Source organism: Neopelma chrysocephalum, unplaced genomic scaffold (genome assembly GCF_003984885.1).
Source record: "Neopelma chrysocephalum unplaced genomic scaffold, ASM398488v2 Primary Assembly neopelma1_67, whole genome shotgun sequence".
Lineage (NCBI taxonomy): Eukaryota > Metazoa > Chordata > Aves > Passeriformes > Pipridae > Neopelma > Neopelma chrysocephalum.
The window spans coordinates 4270766-4293192 of record NW_020897726.1 but is presented as its reverse complement, the minus strand read 5'-3'; the positions used below and the strand labels follow the sequence as shown (position 1 = coordinate 4293192).

Genomic DNA, 22427 nt, shown 5'->3' with positions numbered 1-22427 from the left:
GACCTTAAAGATGTCCCGTTTCAGCCACCCCCCCGCCTCCCCATGGGCAGGGACACCCTCCCCTAGACCAGGCTGCTCAAAGCCCCATCCGTCCTGGCCTTTGACGCTTCCAAGGATGTGGCGTCCACAGCTTCTATGGGCAACTTGTGCCAGTGTCTCACCACTCTCACAGTGACAAATTTCTTCCTCATATCCGATCTAACCCTACCCTCTTTCTGGGGCCCTACTCAACTAGCCAAAGCATGGGGTTTTGGGACTCCCATTTCATCTCCAGGAAACCTGTTCCAGTATTTGATGAAACTCAGAGTCATAAAGCTTTCGTACTTATAAACTACCTGGAAGGAAAAAAAAAATATATATTTCCTTGCTCCTATATTATTAGAATTCACAACCTGCTTTTTTGCAAACCGTGGAGATGTGAATTTTAACCTTTTCTCCTTTTGTTTTTAATGCTCTTCAAACTTGTCCAAAATAAAAATTACAAGCTGAACTATTTATTGGACAATTTCAAGTTCTCTCTGAATAACTTCCTTCTTCATATAGGAACTAATATTTGGTCTGGAAATATTTAAATGTCACATTTGTATTTATTTATCACTGTTAGAGTCAGGATCTTCGTTCCTTATTTTAGCTGCTTCTCTTATTTCTTTCTTTTCTCAGAAAAGAAAGGGAATGAATACTCTTAGGCTTCCTTATTAAATATTTTCCTTTTTTTTTTTTAATTACAGTAAAGAATTTGTAATGGTGTTACTAGAGTTTTTATAGCTTTGCAAAACTTTTTAAGGAAAATGTATGATAAAGTACTGTCCATCCATCTCATCAATAACCTCCCTGTGTTCAGTGCCTTCAGTTTAAAAAATGTGAATTGAGCAGCTTTTAATATAATTTGTGTTAATGTCTGTTTTCCGTTTTTTCTTGTCTCTAAACATACTGGAAAATTTGTGTCCTCCAAGAAAACTACATTTTGTATGTTAAATTTTCATGACGTTTATTAATTTAAGCCACAAATGTGATATAATGGTACAACAACTTAGATTTCCTTCTAATATTTTTCCAATTTGAAAAGCATTTTCCCTTATAAAACCAGCCTTTTTTCCCCCTTAATAATGGTAATCTTTAGGTACTCAGCAGTTGTTTTGATAAATAAAAAAGGCCAAGCATTGTAGAAAAAAATAAGAGTAGTTCAAATAGAGTAGCCTATCATATATCAAAGGCAAAATTGGCAGTCTGTATTTTCATGCTTATCTTTTTCATTTTTCATCATTCCATTTCCTCTGCTACTGTTGAAGTGGGGCATAGTGACTTTTTCACATCTGTTTCAAATAATCACCTGCTGGTTCTTTTTATGACAAAGATGAAATTCAGTTTGTATGTTCCTAACATTTTACCGTGGGAAAGGATAGGAGTTTAGTTTATGAGTTTAGCTAACATTTGCAATAAGCACATCATCTAACTTTGATTTTAAGAGTAAGTTCTTTAGGTACTAGTGAATCAGCAGCTGAAGTATCTGAGATCTCATTTCTTGAGTCCTAATGATGGTCCAAATACACTACTAACATATACACAAACTACAGAAAGGATTTTTCCTGTGTCTTTGGCACAAGAGAGATTCAGAGAAATTTAAAAATGAAAAATTGTATTTTGAACCAGTAAATGCTGTTACTCCAATGACAGGTACAAAGCAAGTTAATAGAAACACAAGCTATTTAGTGTTTCAGAATGCACAATATTTTTCGTAGGCATGAAATGGCAACACAACAGATACTGCACTGTCTGCACATGAAAACTTTGGTCATCTTTGCTTTAGGCTGTCAGTGAAGTAAAAAAATTGCAAAAATTATTCTAAATTGGAATTTTGGGTGGTCTTTTGAGGGGGTTTTATGTTTTTGGCTTTCTTTTAAGGACAACAAGGTGAGCTTGTTCCAAAAGGGAATTGTGGCATTTCAGGAACTGGACTGCCACGAAGTAACATGAATCTATTTTAAACAATTACTATTTTAATCTTTGCTCACTTTTCTGACAAATATAAGTAATAATTTACCTTAAAACTAATGCAAAACATGTCTCAGGTCAGTATGACGTGTGTTCCTAAGTGACGCAACAAGACTGTAATTTCAATTCTCTGACAACTCAGAACTGTACTTATTTCAGCAGATTATGCTGCCTTGCTGGTACACTCACTGATCACTTTTAACTTCCATTGATTTTGTAGTGCTCAAAAGATCTATGTGTCAGGTACTGGCACTCCCAATCTGGGCATTCAAAAGAGAGGAATGTATGAAACAAGTATTTAGTTTCTCAGAATCAGGTAAGAACTAAGGAGTAAAACCAGTTTGTTCTTCCTGGAGATATCCTCCCTCCTTGAAGCCTTGTATTGTAGTCTTTTAATATCTTAGTCTCTAGATTTCACCTTCTATTAGAAGGACACAAATGTTTTGCCCAGACAGTAGCCTCATTTACCGGGTGTATACAGATTAAATGCTGAATGAGTCACCCAGTGTGACTGTCATTACATCATTGTGCATTATCATGTAGATACACCAGAGGGCAGGATTTAGGTACCATTAATATCTTTATAGCTTACATATTCAACAATTAAATGATCCTTTTGATACACTTATTGCAATCTGGTTTTAAAAAGGCATGTAATCATGACTCTACTTACACAGTGTATGAACAACAATGGCACTGAATTAAGATCTATCAAGTATTAGGAACAGTGATTTTAAAAACCTTTTAAAATATTTACTTCAAATTGCATCTATTAGTGATGTCTCCTAGCCAGAGGAAAAAATCTACATTCTTTGTAGTAATTATTGTCACTCTTATTGAGTGAAGAGCACACTGGGGGAAAAAAATGTAAATTTAAGGCAGTGAGTTTTGATTGATATCATCAACCAAACTGATCCATAGTGTAAGTCCTTTGACACTTTACATTTATGTACTCTAGAATAGTCACCTTCTTTCATACTTTTGTAGATCTGTATCACATGCACATTCAGTTGTGGCTTTTCAAGCAACAGAATCATAATTTACTTTGTCTTCATACAGAAGCTATTTTTTTATTTGTGAACTCTCTCTTTTTATTTCTTCTTTACTATTTTTGAGTTACAGTAATGAGAATAGCAGGAAGTATTCAAGAAGGGCAGGTATGTACCAGGAAAGAAAGCTGATACATGACTTTTTCCAATAGAAGAAGTGACTTAACATGAATACAGGAACTAAAGTCTTTTAACCTGAAATTCACTGACAACATAAAATGCGTTTTAGGCATAAAACTTCATACTGCAGACCAGAGCTTTAGTATGGTCATGTAATGGGTGCATTTAGACAGATTCAATAGTCGTGGGAGCTGTAGGTACTGAGCATCTGGTTCAGAGCATCTGGTTCAGGGCAACCATTGTAACACTGATGTACTAAAAAGCTTTGCAAGAAGTATTAGTGTTAAAAACAATGCTGTAAATCTGAAGTCATAACTTCCATCAGATTTGATTTCTAAGTGAGTCCAAAGCTACAAAAATATATACAGACAAGACTAGTGAAAAAAGAAAGCTTTGAATTGTAAATCAACAATCCTGTAATGGAACTGTCAAGATTCTTACTGTACTTCCAAAGCACAGTAAGTAGTAAAGAAGAGCTTAGGTTGTGGCTGGAGACCAATTACACACAACATGCAACAGATTTAGAGGTTTTCTAGTCAGAGAAATAAAGCCAAACTCAACCTCATTGCTATCCAAATACTGGATGTTTGTCAGAACTACCAGGTTGTATGTGTATTTGACCAGTCAAATTGTTATGTCTAAAAATCACAAATATTAACATTTTCTGATCTCTGCCAGATGAGAGTCGTGTTTGCAGGTCCCCCCAAAAAAAGATTTCCACATCTGGAAATCTATTCACTCAGTTCTGTTTTGGCACATATCAGCATATAAACCTTACTGACTGCTGGAAAAAGTATTCTTCCATAGCTGATGATCCAATAGGCTGTCTACAAGTCTTGATCTAAGCATGAAAGAGGATAAGAATAATTATGTAGAGAGTATGAGTGATCCATGTGACTAATTTGTTGCTAATGAAATGCTTAATCATCACCATTGTCTCTAATCCAATAGAGGCTGGATACTGCCAGTAAGTATAACTTGTAGCACTAACAGATATTTAGTTAAAAATATTGTATTCTATTGAAACTCTTTATGCAACATTTACTTAATGGAGACAATTAACCTCAGTGAAGATGACACATGTCTGACAGAAGATGATGTAGAGGTTTCTAGGAAGGAGATCTTTCAGGAGCAGGCTGCAGCTGCTGGGCCAGTGAATGCTTCCTCACTTGAACTAGGGAAAGAGTGTGAGCAGTGGTTGCAGGTATTATGTTTCTCTGTTAACAGCATGTTCCTTCAGTCCATTTCATGTTAACAGACCATTCACAGACTGACAGTTCTGTGTAGGAATGGTACTGTGTACAGTCATATGGCAGAGGTACAGCTCTCACATGCAGCTGTCATGACTAAACCCCAGCCAGCAACTAAACACTGCACAGCCTCTTCTTACTGCCCACCCCCAACAGGATGAGAGTAAGAGAATTGGAAGAGTAAAAGTGAGAAAACACGTGTTGAGATAAGAACAGTTTAATAACTGAAAAAAAAACCCAATAATAATGTAATGAAAAGGAAAATAACAAAAAGAGAAATAAACCCCAAGAAAACAAGTGATGCAAACCAAAAGAATTGCTCACCACCAGCTGGCACATGCCCTGCCAGTCCCTGAGTAGTGATCCCCCAAACAACCTTCCCCCAGCTTTATATGCTGATCATGATACCATATGATCTGGGATATCCCTTGGGTCACTTGGGGTCAGCTGTCCTGGCTGTTTCCCTCCCAACTCCTTATGCACCTCCAGCCCACTCCCTGCTGGGGTGGGATGAGGAGCAGAAAATGCCTTCATTCTGTGCTAATACTGAACTATCAGCACTCTTTCCTCCATGAATCCAGATCAGCCCCATACCAGCTATTGTGAAGAAAATTAACTCTACCCCAGCCAAAACCAGTACACAAACAGATTAGTGTTATCTCCATTTTGCTAAGAGCTAAGACCTCTCCAATTTCCTTAGTTGGAAGGTTGTAACATACGCTGTCATACTTAGGGTTACAGCACACATGAATAGATTATGGGTGTTTGCAAATGTGGATTTCTAGCTGAATGTCTCTTTAAAAAGGGATATATCTTTAGAGAAGTAGAAAGTGAGTAGTTAAGGAAGTGTGTACTCTATCAATAGAGGAGACCTTGCTCCCAGGCTAGATGAAGGATGTTTCTACTGACCTTGATGAAGACAGGTACTTTTTTTTAGATTCACTGCTTTATTCTTTTCCCCTCTATTCTTTCTCCCCCCTATTCTTTCCCCTTCACCAAAATTTTAGTGAAATCAGCAGGAAATGTAGTCTGCTTACTTAAAGACTCCTAGTTATCATATCCCAGCCAACCCTGAACTAGTGTTGGATTTGCTGCTCCAGCTGGATTCTGCTAAGTTTATGGTGCCTGATGGAATTCATCCCATGGTACTCAAAGAGCTGGCTAATGTCATCATGAGACCACTCTCAATGATTTTTCAACAGTCTTTGGAATCTGGAGAGGTCCCAGCTGTCTGGAAGCTGGCAAATATTGTCCCAGTTTTCAAAAAGGACAAGAGGGATGGCCAAGGTAACTGCAGACTTGTCAGTCTCACATCAGTGCTTGGTAAAATTACAGAGAAGATTATTCTGTGAGGTATGAAAAAATGCATGAAGGACAATGCAGACATTGGTCAGAGCCAGCACAGCTTCATGAGGGGAAAGTCCTGCTTATCAAAACAGATCTCCTTCTATGACAAGGTAAACCAAATAGTTGATCAAGGGAAGCCAATTGGTGTGATCTTTTTGGATTTCAGTATAGCTTTCAATCCAGTCTCTCACAATATCCATCTGGACAAAATGTCCAGCACACACTGGATTAACACACCAGGTAGTGGGTGAGCAATTGGCTCATGGGTCAAGCACAGAGGGTAATAAGGAATGGGGTGACATCAGACTGTTGACCTGTCACTAGTGGGGTTCCACAGGGCTCCATCTTGGCCCCTGTGCTCTTCAACATCTTCATAAATGACTTGGAAGCAGGACTGTATGGGACACTAAGTAAATCTGATGGTGATACTACACTGGGAGGAGCTGTTGACTACATCGAAGACAGAGAGGCCTTGCAGAGTGACTTGACAAATGCGAGGGCTGAACAATCACCAACTGTGTGAAGTTTAACAAGGGCAAGTGCCAGATTCTGATTTTGGGACAGGACAACTCAGGATATACATACAGACTGGGGAATGAAAGGCTGGAAAGGGCTCTGGGGGTCCTGGTTGATGGCAAGTTGAACATAAGTCAGCAGAGTGTTGTGGCAGCCAGGAACAGACCAGTACTGGAACAGGCTCTCCAGGGAAGTGGTCACAGTACCACGTCTGTCAGAGTTCAAGAAGCATTTGGACAGCTCTTTCAGGCACATGTGTGATTTTTGAGGTTGGCTTGTGCAGGACCAGGAGTTGAACTAGGTGGTCCTTGTGGGTCCTTTCCAGCTCAGGATATTCTATGATTCTATGATTGTGTCCTGCCACCAAGGTGCGGAGGGATGACTTGCCCAGTAGGCAATGCCTGTCCAGACACTGGCTGCTAACCTTCTATTGGGCATCTGCACAGAAATCCTTCAGGACATGTCATGATTCCTTGAGACTTACCATTTCTCTCACCCCAACTTTTTATTTAACAGTGTGATAACACAATTTTATTCTGAAGCCTGCCAGTAGAGCAAATACAATTTGCATACAAAATGCTGAGAGCTACCTAAATGACAGACCCCTTTTAGATATCCTGTCTGTGTCTGACCCCTCAAAGCATTTAAAGAGCAGAAAGAGCTTCTGAGGACACCAGCTCATGAAGAATTTTCCCTCCTTTGTTTTGTTTTTTTTTAAAGTTGTCTTTTATTATTGCAATTGCTAATGCAATTTGAACAATGCAGTCCTGGCAGACTCACAAACCATCAGGTCAGACTTCAGTTCTAGCCTACAAAAGATACAGTACTGTTCTCACATCTCTGATCTAGCCAGTGCTAGGATAACAGGGATAACCTGAAGATGTGACTGGCAAAGTGAAGGGTAAAGATGTAGATTGTCTAAAAATATTTTTTTTAATGTGAAAGTTCAGTTACTTAAAGTCGGAAAACACTCGTGCTCCCAGACTGACACTGTCCCTTTAATAAAATGTCTTGGTCTCTCACTCAGCCCTGGCTAAGTGCCTGACTGTCTTCATTTAAACTTTGGCCAACTAAACAGCAGTTATGGACCATAAAGGATCTAGATGAAAGGTAGAGCCATTTGCAAGTGGATAGGTTATTTATTTGTAGATTGCTTTATTTTGGTAAGCAAAACATATTTTCCAGTATGACCTACTGGGCCTATTTTCTACACTGACAGCTTTTTCATTCCACAATTTGCTTTTTGCATGCCTTCAGAGGTAAGAGACTCAGCTGTTTCCTTTCTCTCTTTAGAGGACTTCATGTATTACCTCTATGTATGTAACTTCTTGATGCATTTTAAAAGAGGATTTAGGAAGGATATTTATATTTAATATCATGTCTTTGTTATTAACGCTATTTAAAATGAATTCTTGTAAATTACAGGCTGTTTTTTGTAAGTCAGTTTTAATAGAGTTCAGTTCTGTCTAAAAATACGTTGAATTGCTGATTTAACATTGTAATTTTAATTTTAATTGGTGTATATTGTCATTATAATATAATATTGTCTTTATGAAAAAATTGCACTTATTCTGTAACATCGGTGTAATATTAATAGTACATTCATGTATTGAATTTCATTACTAAACCACTGTTTCTTAGAAGAATGTTCATACTGAAGTTCATACTGATGCTTCAGACCTAGGTAATATATCTGCATCCCAAAACACTCGGATCTTTGCTTATTCCTAATAATTAGAGATTTCAAGAAACAAACTGCATTCTATATTTCTGCTAATTTAATATAATTACTTTAATATCAAAGTACATTAATCACAATAAGTATTTTGTTTTCTAGGCACTGGTGTCACATATCCTTGACACTTTCATGGGTCTGTGCCACTTTGAGTACCTTCATGACCTCCCTCTATTACCCCTATTTAAGTAGGGCTTCCAAAATCTTAGGTAATTGTTTTTAATGATTTTTAATCATTTTTCCCCAAATCATGGAAGAAACGTTTGGCAGGACTACTTCCTATGGATTGTTTCAACTCTTTCTGGCAAATATTAAAATTATTGCCTTGACTAGTTTGTTCAACCAGTGAGGGGTTAGTGTCCAGTCAACAACTCCAGTTAGGTGTTTTTGGCTGACCATTCCTTAAGTCCTAGGTGTTTGACTTGGCAAGTAAATTATGTTCATATAATATTGTTCTTGTGCACAGAATAATAAACAGCATTCAATGATATTTTTACTCACTGAATAAATATAACATTATTTAATACAAACACAAGATTTAAGAAGTAGGTGGGGAATTTTGAAAGAAATTTAAAATACTTATTTTATGAGAAGAAAATTTGATGTCTCTATAGAACATTTAACCTACTAGGAATAATAACTTTTATTTGAGCAAAAATATTGTTTATCTTTAATAATGGATCTTTAATAATTATCTTTAATAATGGATCTTTATCTTTATCTATGTTTATCTTTAATAATGGACTGTTTGGTCCATTTTACAGAATAAAGAATTCATTGAAGTATGCAGGTATAATGATTTATTCTTCTTTGAGGGAGATACAGGTCTACCAGGACCCAAAGGAGAGATAGGAGTGAAGGGAGATCCTGGGTAGTCAGGGAAAAAGGTAAGGAAATGTATTTTACCACATGTGAAAGGTGTACAACAATGGTGATGAAAGAACAAACGATCATTTGCAGCTATGCAATGGTAAGGAGTTCATCCTGAAGAAAGGCACGTGCCAATACTTTTGTCAGGGATAAGGGACTGGGTGGGATGTTTCCAACAAACTAACAGTGGTTACCATCTGAATCAGCAACTGATTTAGCTGCCCTGCCTTTTGTGGGCTATTGCTTAGTGTTAAATTTCTTCTTGGACAAAAGAGAGCCTTTAGTCTGTTCCTTATGGCCTGTTCAGATTTTTCCTGACACCGAGAAGTCACGCTCAATTTGATGTGACTTATAGCATCTAGCAGGGTGGTGAGCTGTGGCTGAAACTTGTCAGCCTGGTACAGGAACCAGCAGAAACAGCTGAAACCAGAGCTGCTTTATTTTTTTTCAAGGGAAATTCTGAGGTTTTAGGAGAAACTCTGCACAGGGAAAAAGAAACATAGATTCAAAATGATAAACAGTAATTTAGAGGGGTGCAAAACAGAGTGCCCAAAATAGTAAATTTAGAGTAAGTTAAATGGAGGCTTTTAATTTTACTCTTTCTAAAAAGAATGAGCTGCTGAGTGAGCAAAAGTCAGTGCTTTGGCTGATTTCAAACTGCTGCTGGGCATCCAGGTGTCTCCAAACTGTGCTACTATGCAGCTCTTATGTGAGGGTAGCAGCTGGCCGACATGTAGAATTGATGAACTAAACATAAGTTGGAGTAAGCAAATCAGCATTTTTGACTGTGTGCTTTTAATCAGAAAATATCTGAAAAGCTGTAATAAATATATTTTAAGAATGCAGCTTTGCTTTTTTTTCATCTAAAAGGGCAATGCAAACACCAGTTTGACAAGCTACAGGCTTGGAAGGCAGTAAGCCTTCCACTGTGAGAAAATATGTAGCATTCTGTTGCTCCTCAATAATTTTTTAAAAGTTTGAAATCACCCACTGCTCAAGAATTTAGATCCCAGTGTATCAGAAGTGAAACATCAGAATTAAATGTTGGGTTAAAGTTACAAGTGGTTTTTGTATTTGGGAATGCTGGGTGTTTTTTTCTCTTGCATATTGCCTTCATTCTGGTTATTAACTTTGTGCTGTCACCTTCACTGTTGTATTCCATTAAAAGTAAAAATAGTAGGACTGAGCTGCTACCCTGGGTATTCAGGACTGTGCACAGAACAGCTTGATGCCTGAAGTGAGAAGCAGGGGGAAATTATGGCAGTTATTTGCAGGTGTGAAGCTGTCTCATAGAAGTGGGATCCAGACTGATGCCTATCAACAACAGGCATCACTTTCATCAACAGCTCATATCAGAAAAGGATTTTAACCTTGTTTTAATCTACTTTTCACTCTCTGAATTACCTACAGGCATCCTGATGTTCTAATCTGACTTACATTGTTCAAAATATTTTGTAGGTCAAGTTCCTTAATAGAATGCTCTATGTGGGCTATTTGTGACTTATTTGAAGTAATGTTCCTGGCAAATATTTGCAGCCTGGATTGGCCATTGGCTACAGGCTTGTCTAAAACTACTGCTTTTTAAAAGTTGTTTTCCTTGGAATTGGTCAAGCGAGACCTTTTCTTGTCGATGCAATTGCAAATGGTACTGTTACAAATGTCTGTGAAAAAAAGGAATATGGGCCTTTAAAGACAGAATACTTTATTTTTTACAGGGAAAAATATTAACCAGATATTTACTGACATTTTTGAGGAAAGTGTTTATGCAAGCATTGCTTCTTGTAAGTTATTGATTCAATAAAACTAGCTACATGAACAGTAATTTAGCACTTAATATCTCTTAGGGGGAAAGGGCAATCAAGGTCCAAGAGGCCCAGAAGGACCCCCTGGCAAAGGAGATGTAGCTCAAAAGGTATGGCTTGACATGCACACTGGAAAAATATTACAAACTTTAGAAGGACCTATTTTACAAGAATTTGGATTCTGACCTACTTTTTCATTCATTACATCTTAAGTAGCTACTCTATTTTAACTGATGATTTAAAAGGATTTAAGACAGAGCAATGTGTTCCATAGCTTGAACAAGTGCAGCAAAATCAGACTATAAACACAGAACCTAAAGTTAATAGGGCAGGAAAGATTTCCTAAAAATTCAGTGCAGAGTGTTCAGTAAAGTTAGGAGATGACAAATTAGTTCAGTATGTTGATAGGGAAAGAGAAGCTAAGAGAAACTAGGAGACTAGTTAGATATCTGAAAATGAAATTAAAAGCCTGGAAAGATGTATTAGTAGACAGACAGGTTTTATCTTCCACCTGGTTAAATTCATGACATTTGAGGCAAATTCTAAAACTGAGCGGGATTTCAGTTGGAGTGGAGCATCTAATTACCTTTCTAACTATGGGTGTCATTATCATTGTGGTTTTGGCTGTGTATCCACAGCTGTGAATGAATCTTTGCTGTGATTGGAAAAAAATGTTTGTTTTCATTAGGGTGACCCTGGAGAAAAAGGATGCCAAGGACTGATTGGTCATAAAGGACTGTAAGGCCCAGCTGGACCAAAAGTAAGCTTGTTCCTCCATGGTAACCCTTCTCTCTGTATTTTATAAAAGAATCTTTGGAATTTATGTAATGTATAAATTTCTCAAGCATCTAATCCTTAGAGACTTAACAGAACAAAGGAAAAGCAGAAATATTTCCATCCTCTGTCTAAAAGACATAGAAGTCCCAAGGAGAAAAGGAATATAATTACATACCTTATAGTTATGTATGAGCACTGATAAGCTAAATTAAAGGTGTCCAAGTGATTCTAACCATGAGCATTTTGCAAATTTTTACTTTGAATCATTAACTTTCTTTTATAATATTTTGTGAGTAAGTGTCACTCTGCGTGATAAGGAAATTGAAATAATGCAAGTGTTCTGGTTATTCCATTAGCTTTGTAAGCTGGACACAAGAAATTAATTAAAGCTAAAAAAGTCAAATACACAGTTCAACCAATAGTTATTTAAAACATGAAACTTGGACCAGGTTTCACAAGAACAGTAGGTTGATTTAAGTTTTTTCCCCAATATTGCCTATTTTTCAGGTAGATCTATATGTACATATTTTCAGTTCAGAAAGTGAAACCATCTGTTTATATCTAGATTATACCATTTGTAACAGGGTGAACCAGGAGAGAGAGGACCCCCTGGACCAGCTGGATCATCTATTCAGGGACCTGCTGGACCAAATGTGATTATCTGATATGCATTTCCTGGAGACCAGAGATTGGAAAGTTTCTAGTGCACATTTCTATCAAAATTAAAAGAATTTAATTTTAAAAAGTTAAAATTCCATGTTGTAGTAACAAAAAGATTGAATTTCAGAAATAAGGACTAAAAAGCAGTAAAAATTAACAAAGAATGTTTGGGGTCCGTTTAACAGCATGCTGAACTGACACATAGTTATTGCCTCCTGAAGCCATGTGTTTAAAATAAAAGATCCTTATTAGATTTCTGTTGTGGTTTAGTCCCTCCTGTGCAATGAATCACTTTGAAGTTGTTTTTTTCCAAATTTACTATGCATTTGTTTTCTTAGAATATGCCATTAAAACCCTGCAAGAATATGTCTGTGTATAGTTCTAAGGAGTAATACGCTGAACTAGATGATTTTTTTTTTGGAGATGGATGTTTGTATGTCACTTCCAAGTGAACACCTGTAGGTACTACTTGAAATGGCATATAAAGATAGCTAGGGCTACATCCATCTCATTTTCTCTATGGAGAAAATGTACCTGACATGAGTGGGAGTTGGCCTGCTGAGTAAAATAGGTGGATTCAGCAACAGTAAATCCGACTTTGAAGGTTTTAAAAACATTTGAAAATTCACTGCTATTTTAAAAATAAAGCAGTAAATATAAAAAAAATAAAGTCAGGTAACTTCAACTTCAAGTGATGCTTTTCAGCTTTGACATTAGTTTTTAGAGTGGATGAATCACTAACGTACATCCTATCACTCTGAAGTAATTTCATCCCCATTTTTCTTCTTCCTTAAAAATATATGTGCACCCACACACAAGTAAATGAGGGTATTGCACATACAATATACTCAATCTGGCTATAGGACACCACAGAGGGCTATGATGTGGTTTCTACTTGTTTGTGCACGGAGGAGAAAGAAAGAAGGGAATGTAAAAAGCTCAGCGTACACCTGGAGTAAAAAGGCAAACACAGAGAAGAAAGGAGACATGGGGTGCTCATATATCCTATAATGGTTTCAAACCATGATAATGTGCTAAATTTCATGTGAGGAAAATACAAGTGGCATGTTGTAAGGCATGACTTCTATGAAGACAGGTTTCACTACAGTGGTCTCCCTTCTTCACATTTTTCTGGTTGCTGTGACATTTTTTAATAGACCAGTAAGCAAGTGAAGATTGTTCACTGATAAAATTCATGCTGAAAAATAACAACTTTTAAGACTTTATTGCCTTTTTCACTATGATTTTATTCTGTTCAGTACAGTATAGCAGATGGGCCATGATCCAAAATCCACTGAAGTCTGTAGGAGTTTTTCCAAACCCTTCACTGAATTTTAGAGCAGTGCTTATATGTGCAGTGGCTGATGAGAGAAAACAAGTGTTTTGGGTAATTATAAAATGCAAGTTGATTTTTAGAAAATATTCAAAACTTTGTGTCTTTAGCTTGATAATAATTTCTCTGTTTAGACAAATATGTACTGTGTTTCTGACTGTTGATAGTAATGTAACAGGCTACACAGGTTTGTTTTCTCTTTCCACCGTGGAAGTACAGTGATAACTAGTAATTGTGTTCCTGAAACATCCCAGTACGTGCAACAGAAAAGAAAGACATTGTAAACTTCTAATGCGAGGAATGTTTTTCAAAGCTGGGCGTTACCGTGGTCTGAGGTCTTTTGGGGACTCCTGGATAGACATGGTTGTGTCCATCTCTGGTGACCAGTGACAGGACCCAAGGGAATGGCCTGAAGTTGTGTCAGGGGATATTTAGGTTGGATATTAGAAAAAGATTCTTCACCCAGAGGGTGGTTGAAAACTGGAACAGGCTCCCCAGCACCAAGCCTAACAGAGTTCAAGAAGTATTTGGATGATACTCTTGGGCACATGGTGTGACTCTTGGGGGTGGTCCTGTGCAGGGTCAGGAGTTGGACTTCATGATCCTTGTGGGTCCCTTCCAACTTGGCCTGTTCTGTGATTCTGTGATTGGAAGTTTATTTATTTTAAGCTACACCCACGTTTGGGGGCTGGAGTTTTATTTCCCTTGACAACCATTATGCTGTTACTAATATGGAGACAGTAACATTAGAAAGCTGTTTTTTCTGATATTTCTTTGTCATGGTTACAGCTACCCAGTGATTTTGATAGAATATTTGATCTGCATTCCCTAGTGAATGTTTCCTGAAATACTGCCTGTCCTTCTCACTAGTGTGAAAAATTGCAAATGTTTCATTGAAAACTGAAATTTTCTTTGTAAGATCCTTAATGTAAAGTGAAACATCTGTTGCCATAGATTAAACACTAGAAGGAGACAAATTTTGCTCTATGAAGGGATAACGCAAGGAACATGAATTCTAAGCCAGATTGTTTCCAGGAAAGCCACTGGCAGAGCTAAGATTACCAAACAGTTGTATTGGATAATATTTGAGGAAAACTCAAGTTTCTCCCTGAGTCTTCAGACTGTGGAGCTTGCAATTATGAAGTGCCGCACCATTGCATCTATAGGCTTTCTAAACATACTCTGTTTCAGCACTTGTCTTTGAATTTCCTTGCTATTCTCTATGTGCTTTGGCAGAAACGAAGTCGTGCAGCCTTGCTGACGTGAGCAAAAGCAGGCAGAAGCCACAGGTGCATCTGGCCCCTGAAACTGAATTATAATATTCAACCTTCAGTTGAAAACTAAACCCATCAAGTTATTCATCAAGGCAGAACAAAATCTTTGACATAGTTGCAGAGAAACAAAAGTATAAGACAGGTCAGAATCAAGGTAGTAAAATATTCCTCTAGAAATACTGATTTCATATTACCTAACTCAAGAATTGTCACTGTCAGAAACAATCGAATACTTGTTCTTTTCTGTAAAACTTTGGAAAGTAAAGCTGAATATAATGAATATAATTTTGAATTTGTTTCTTTTTGGATAGGGGGATCCTGGACCCAAGAAGTCACGGGGAGAGCATGGACTTCCTGGAAATTCAATAATAGGACCAATGGTAGGAGTTTTTAGACAAAAGATGGAAAGTAAATAAACATGAGACAAATGCAAAACTCTTGTGAAAATATACACACCACTTGAATGACTTTTTTAGATAGCAACTCACAAATTCTTCAACTTTTCCATCACTCCAGGTTAAGTCTGGTTTTAAAATAAACTTATTTATCTTTTCAAAGAAGAAACACAAAATAGTTTAAATGACTAGTCCAGTATACCTCACCCTGGAAGCTTCCCACAGGAAGTCTTCATTAGGAAGGTAGTTCTTCAAATTTATCTCCACCTGTCATTATCTCATGTGGTCTTTTATAGCTCTCTGTGGGCAATATGCTCTTTACTGAGTATAAACTAAGAGATAATAGTTATTTCAACAGTATTTCAGTATAACAGCATTTCAATATTACCAACCTCACACATTCAAAAGCATAAGTAAGACGTAATGTAAAGAATTTTAAAAATAGATATTTTGAAAATACTGGTTTGTATGTATATTACAGAATATGATTAACTTGGTTATCTCCTTACAACTTTAACATCAACACCAAGAATGAAATACAGTAGACTGTGGCAGGATTGCTGTGCTCACTGTTCTAGCCTTTAGTGGTTAAATGGCAAGATCAACACACAAGTGAAAGACCAGAGATAAAACTGGGAATCCAGTATTAACACAGAGACTGCATGCTTTACAAAAGTAAGAGAATGAAAAGTTCTCTTCTGTAGTGCACATGAGTTTGTACAAAGGCTGCTTGAAGAATAAGGTAAGATCAAGGACCATCCTCTTGCCATTGAGAAAAAACTTAGAATTTAGATTAATTTACAAAAGAATGACATTTATGGTGTTTTATCACTGTTGAACAGTAAATTGAAATTTTCATGGAATGGTTCTCTCTCTCCTAAGTGGTAATAGTAGTTCAGGATGATTGTTAGGTACATAAAGTTATGACTGCTTTTTCTCCTTGAATAATGTATTAGAGTTAGCATGGAATTTGGCTGATAGTTTAACACCAAGTTACCAAAACCCTTAAGTAGAATTTTTCCTCAACTTCTTGGAATTGCCTTTCGTTTAACTAATCAGAATAATAAGGCAGCATTAGACAACCATGCCATTCACCTTTCTACATTATTTAAGAGCAAACTGAAAAGAGCAGTCCCTAGAACTGATCCCAAGTCCTCTACTGCAAAAACTGAATATATTTCCTTTTACTTTGCAGGTTTCACCTCCTCCCCTTTAACACAGTTTATATCATATTGTATTTCTACCAGTTGTGATCTGGGTTGCAACTTTCTATAAGCCTTCTGCCACTTGTCATAAGGGAATAGTTCAGGGAAAGGTATCATTCTTGTGATCTCCTTTCCAGACTGAAACCAGGAACTTCCTTTGTAAACCTAATTTTTTTTTTCTTTTCTTTCCACATTTATCATGTCTACATATAAAATATTCTGCTCAATGCCACTGTCTCACTTTGTGGAAATATAGATGATAGACCCAAATTCAGAAACCAATTAGTTTATGTGTACCGAACACAATGTAATTCAAAATAAAGCACTTAATGCAATAACTTTTTTGTGATAACATCTTAGGAATACCAATAATGCTTTATGCCTGGCTTGACAAATTTCTATCAGTACACCTACACCTACCAGAGAATGCTGCATAGCACATTTAATCACATACACTCAGTAGCATTCATTTTTGATTTTAAAAAACACTAGATTTATTTACTTTGTCTATGATCTAGAATATTAAAGTCTTTTTCTTATACAAAGAAGTGATGAACATTACTTAATTGCACAGTCATATGTTTAATCAATTAGGTTTTGTTATGGCAGCTGATTTTTTCTTAGTAATGACCTTGGACGCAAGATTTATGTTTGCATATATTTTTTTCCTTTGAAAGACTATAGAAGCAACTATCTGTATATTTCTGCTTTAGAAAATTACTTTAAACCTCCCTGGAAAGACTGAAAAATAGATTAATTCATTCAGCAGACCATCTGCGACATCAGTGGCACTTGCATTTTTGCCAGTGCACCAACTTAGACTGAGTCACTGTGACTGTCTGTTCCAGACATCACGAAATTCTGTGAAGAAGTAATCACAGAATTGCTCCTAGGCCCTCTCTTGTGTATTTTCAGTGTAACTATTAAAAAAAAAAAACTAACCAAATAATCTGGACTAGAGAACTGTTTCTTACATAAGATTTGGGTGTAGATTTGACTTAAGCAGATTTTTAGCATTTATAGCTATAAATGGCAAAACCAGACACTTGACAAAATCCCAATTCTTACAGAAGAGAATGTGTTAACATGTATTTGGTATTTACAGTGGTCTCTTAAGATTAAATGAAAACATCTGTTCGGCCATTTCTTACTGTAGTGGGATTAGAAGTAAAAGCAGATATGAGCCCATGAGCAGATATGAGCCCATGATCCAGGTTTTCCTTTATTGTTAAATAAATTTTTATTAAATATTTCTAAAACATTTCTCATTTTATCCAGAGTTTAAGAACTGTAGATATTAAGAATCATGAAGAGGTAAAATTGACTTTCCATTATAAAGTTAGACCTAGAAGCATGCTCATTGTTTAAATTTTCACAGAGCTGGATCAGAATTCCATCATTTGAAAATTAGAAAACATGAAGAATCATCTTCCAGGGCTGACACAGTTTGAATCTGGTGGTCAGGGTCTGTTTAAAGTCTTCCAGTTAAACGATCCTGTTGAATTTGAGAATAGAAATGATTCATACAGGAGTGACCTACTATGTAAAATTTTCTTAAGCATAAGGCATGCTTGCATCTCCATTCCAAATTTCATCTTAAGGTAATTTCAGGGTTTCATCTTAACCAGAACATTGAGTCTACCTCGTGTTTCTTCATTTACCTACCTCCTCATCCAAACCTGTAATGTATATCTTTAGAAGACCCAAAGCAGCTCTTCCATTTTTCCGACAGGACTAAATTGGTTAATAAGATCTGATTATTTGTATCTATGGTAGAGACATTCATGGGACAGGAAATTTGGACCCACAGTCTGTTTTTGTTGGCTATCTAACTAGAGCATGAGTTGATTTGTTCTCCAGCCATGGACATTGTATTCAGACAGACCAGCTGCTGAGATCTGAGCAGCTAACAGGACTCCATTCTTGGTTTCTTGAAGTATTATGTTGTTGCAGAAATTTACAGATGCATTGCAAGGATGAAGCAGCAGTTTTCAGTCATTTGTAGTTTCATTTTTCTGGTTATTTACTTTTACTGGAACAGACAGGGAAATATTTGCTATTGGTATGTAATTATTCTTGAGGGTATATTATGTGTATGCATCAACGCTGCCTCCGTACAATCCTAAACATCCACTGGTCAGATTATGTGACCAACACATCTGTTCTTGAACAGGCAGCAATCACAAGTATTGAGGCCATGCTACTGAGAACGCAGCTGCGCTGGGCAGGGCACGTCTCCAGGATGAAGGACCACCACCTCCCTAAGATCTTGCTTTATGGTGAACTTGCCACTGGCTGCCGCAAGAGAGGAGCCCCGAAGAAAAGATACAAGGACTCCCTGAAGCAACAACTCAGCCTCGGGCATATTGATCACCATAACTGGTCTACTCTGGCCTCCAATCGGGAGGCCTGGAGACAGACCGTCTATAACGCTGCTGATGTTTTTGAGAAAGCACGCAGGATCACCCTTGAGGAGAAAAGACAACACAGAAAGAATCGAGCCTTGCAGAATATACCATCTAAGGAGTCTTTCTGCTGTGTCTTTTGCAACTGGACATGCCTTTCTCATATTGGCCTTTTTAGCCACCAACGCGCTTGCAAGAAACGTGGGTAGAGCCCTTCCCAAATCTTCATTCGCGAAGCCTAGCCATGATTGAAAATATGAGTTGTTTACAACACTCTACAACACGCTTTTGTAGAGTTTATTAACATTTCTTGGTTCAGTGGGACTGAGTGAAAGGCATGCACTTCTCTCTGTATGGCCATATCCATACCATGCTTAGGAGTGAGGTGGATGTGTGACCTACAAGCATCAGTAGGGATTTCTGATTGCCAGTGCTGTCATGTGAACATCTACAGTACAGACCAACAGCATATCTTGACGAATGCCTGAAAGTAATGTTTTCTTTCTCAGTTCTGTGAAGAACAGTCTACTGGAAGCTCAGTTAATTTTCCCGTAAAATGTCAGGAAAACAATCAGAGGAATGAGGAAAGAGGAAAGTTTGCTGTTTGCTTCTCTTCTGGCCGTGAAAGGAAGCATTGAGGTTTTGCAGATGCACAAATCTTTAGTGGAAGTCAGTAGAAAAGTCAACAGAAGGAGCGATTGTCTCTTGATACAGAGCATTTTAGGCTGAACTAAGAGAAATTATCTCTTTCTTATAACTGGTTGTACTTCTTTCTTTTACTATTTTCCCTTGTAGAATGCAGTTTTGCATTACTGCATGAGAGAACCAATGTGATTACATGTAAGTGCAAAATGTGCAACATATAACTTAAGGCTGCTATATTATGTTTCAGTATTGTTCAGTTCATTGCTCAAATATCAGTACTTACCCTCAAATTCATAAAAGTTTGAGTTTTTAAAAATAAATTTAGCTTTGTACTGGCTGAAGATAAAGTCAGTGTTCTGAAGATTTCTCTCTACAATTAAAAATCTAGAAATTAATAATTTCCTAATAAGAACTCCTATTCTTCTCAGATCTCAATTTAAGCAATTCAAACAACAATTAAAAAAGCACAAACATTCCTGAACTTTGCGAACAAATTGCGAGAGCTGGTAACTGCTAGTCTATATTTCCAAAAAGATGTTAAATATTTCCTTACATATTTTTAATATTTGTTACATTGTGAAGATCCATTTACTGACATGATTTCTGACTCACTATTTTGTATTTAGAGGAACCCAGGCCTACCTGGACCACCTGGACCCCCTGGAGCAAAAGGTGATGGTCACAAATGTGAAGCTGTAAGTACAATTTTAATTCTATACTTTGTGTTCTACTAGAAAAAAGAAAATTACTATGTGATAACTCAATATTTAGTTGCTTAGATTTAGTTACTTAACTAAGTGCAATTAATCTTACTTTAGCTAACTTAAATGTTTTACGTATATTTTTAAGTCCTTTCCTGTCCTAGATACAGTGCCAGTTCTACAGGCAGTCAGAACTGGATATAAACGGTTCTCATTTCATCATCATGAAAGGGATACTATGTAATTCTATAAAAATTTTTATGACTGCTTATACATGTTTCATATAATCACTGCTTTGAATTCTTTTTCCTCCCTCCCTTTTCTTTACTGTTTTATGTTGAAGATTTCTAATACCATCTGCTTGGACAAATTTTGCAGTTTCAATTCCTTGGGTTTTCAGCTGCTTTTCATACTGGGAGGTTAAATCCTCTTATCTGAAGATTTTCTGTCCCTTGCTTTTCTGATTATTGTCTCCAGAGGGGGTTAATGCAGCTGTTCCAGCTGCCAAATTCCATTACAAGGGCATATCATCCTAAATTTCAGCCATTCAAACCATACAGACGTGTTTACCAGCCTCTCACTAGAAAGTGAAAACACTGTTGCTGTCCTTCAACCACCAAGTCAAAATTCCATTAGCTTTTTTTTTTTTTATGTCTCTAATCCAGCTTTATTTCAAAATACAATGATGCAGGCACTCACAAATGCACTGAGGTGGGGCCTGAGTGCTTTCAAATAAGTCATGACTCAGCTCCAGTTTCCTATCGTTCAAACTGTTCATGGGAAGACCTTTTGGGACCAGAATTAGTTCATAAGGCACTCACTCAGAATTCCTGGTGTAATGTCACATACCTGACACGTCATGTAATGAGTAAAGGTTCTGTTGCACTGTAACACGCATCTTTTCCCTGCTGTTCCGTGCCCCATGATCTGGAAAGACCAACTTCATAAACCACTGGCCAACATGGACAAGATTTATGTAGCTGTCTCTGTAGCATGATGGGGCAAGGACATCTGCCTTACAAATGCTGAAAGAGAGGCTGGGAGTGCCTCCAACAGCATGAAAGGCAGCTGAAGGGGCTGATGAATTGAGCGGGGAGTTCAGGGGAACAGATTATCAAACATAATCGCACCCAAGTCTGTTAGGGTGTCATGGCTTAAGCCATGGAAATTAAGCACCATGCAGGCTGCTTGCTCAATCCCTCCTTTCTTCCCCCCACCACCCCAGTGGAATGGGGAGGAAAATCAAAGTAAAATTTGTATGTTGAGATAAGAACAGCTTAATAATTGAAAATAAAGTAAACTACAATAATAATGGTAAATAATAATAGTAATAATGATAATGAAAAGGAAACGAACAAGTGGTGCACAAGACAGTTGCTCACCACCCACTAACCAATGCCAGACCCTCCTTCCTGAACCCAGATTGGCCCCAGTTCTAGGTAACTCCCCCCAGTTTATACACTGGGCATGACATTCTACGGTGTGGAATATCCCCTTTGGTCAGTTCAGGTCACCTGTCCTGTCTATGCTCCCTCCCACTGGCAGAGCATAAGACAAGGAAAAATGTCATTGACTTAGGATAAACATGATTTAGCTAAAAACCACAACACGAGTGTGTTATCAACAACATTCTCTTATAAATCCAAAACACAGCACTGTAACAGCTACTGAGAAGAAATTAACTGTACCAGGACACGGGGTTACTTAACCCCCAAATTTAGGTGGGTTAGCTCTGGTCTTCCATTTGTCTAATGTCTGCAGTGTATGAATCATGGAGCATTGTCTGCTTTCTCACTGTTTTCTCTGAGCTGAGAACAACTCCAGTGTTCTTCAGTCAAGAGCTGTACTTTTTTTCCACCACCCTAATAGTTTTTTTATGTTTCCACCTGGGACTGAGGATGGCTGTTGCTCAGTACACATCAGAAATGTGAAGAAATTCTCTTCTTTGTTGAAGCATATAAGTACTCTTCCCTTAGGACAGCTACTGATGTGCTTTATTGCTCTGCTGTACCAGGGACCTCCAGGACCAGCAGGCCCAAAAGGTGTGGCAGATGCTGGACTAAAGGTACCTGTACAATAGTAGTACATGCATCTGACTCATAGACAAGGTAGACAAATATCTTACAAAAATGCATTAGATTAGAATAAAAAAATATGACAAAGTATAGCATTCTCATTTTTCACTTTCCATTTCAGTTAGAAGAAAAGCTTGTGATAGACTTTTCTGCCATGATAGAAACTAGTTCTTGCTTTATCCCCAGACTTGATGTAAATCTGCAGATTTTCCATGCATCCAAAGATCCAGAATGTTTCTAGATGCTGGTGTTTCCATGTGGAAATAAGATTCCAAC

At 37.3% G+C, this 22427-nt stretch overlaps 1 protein-coding gene across 1 annotated transcript in view; it reads left to right on the top strand.

The window, feature by feature from the left end:
* Positions 1–22427, top strand: part of COL28A1 (collagen type XXVIII alpha 1 chain) — a 43940-nt gene that overhangs the window by 658 nt on the left and 20855 nt on the right. Inside the window, 3 exon segments of the mRNA XM_027684626.1 lie at positions 4216–4365; positions 15037–15105; positions 20002–20070. Coding sequence (XP_027540427.1) covers positions 4216–4365; positions 15037–15105; positions 20002–20070 — 288 coding nt within the window.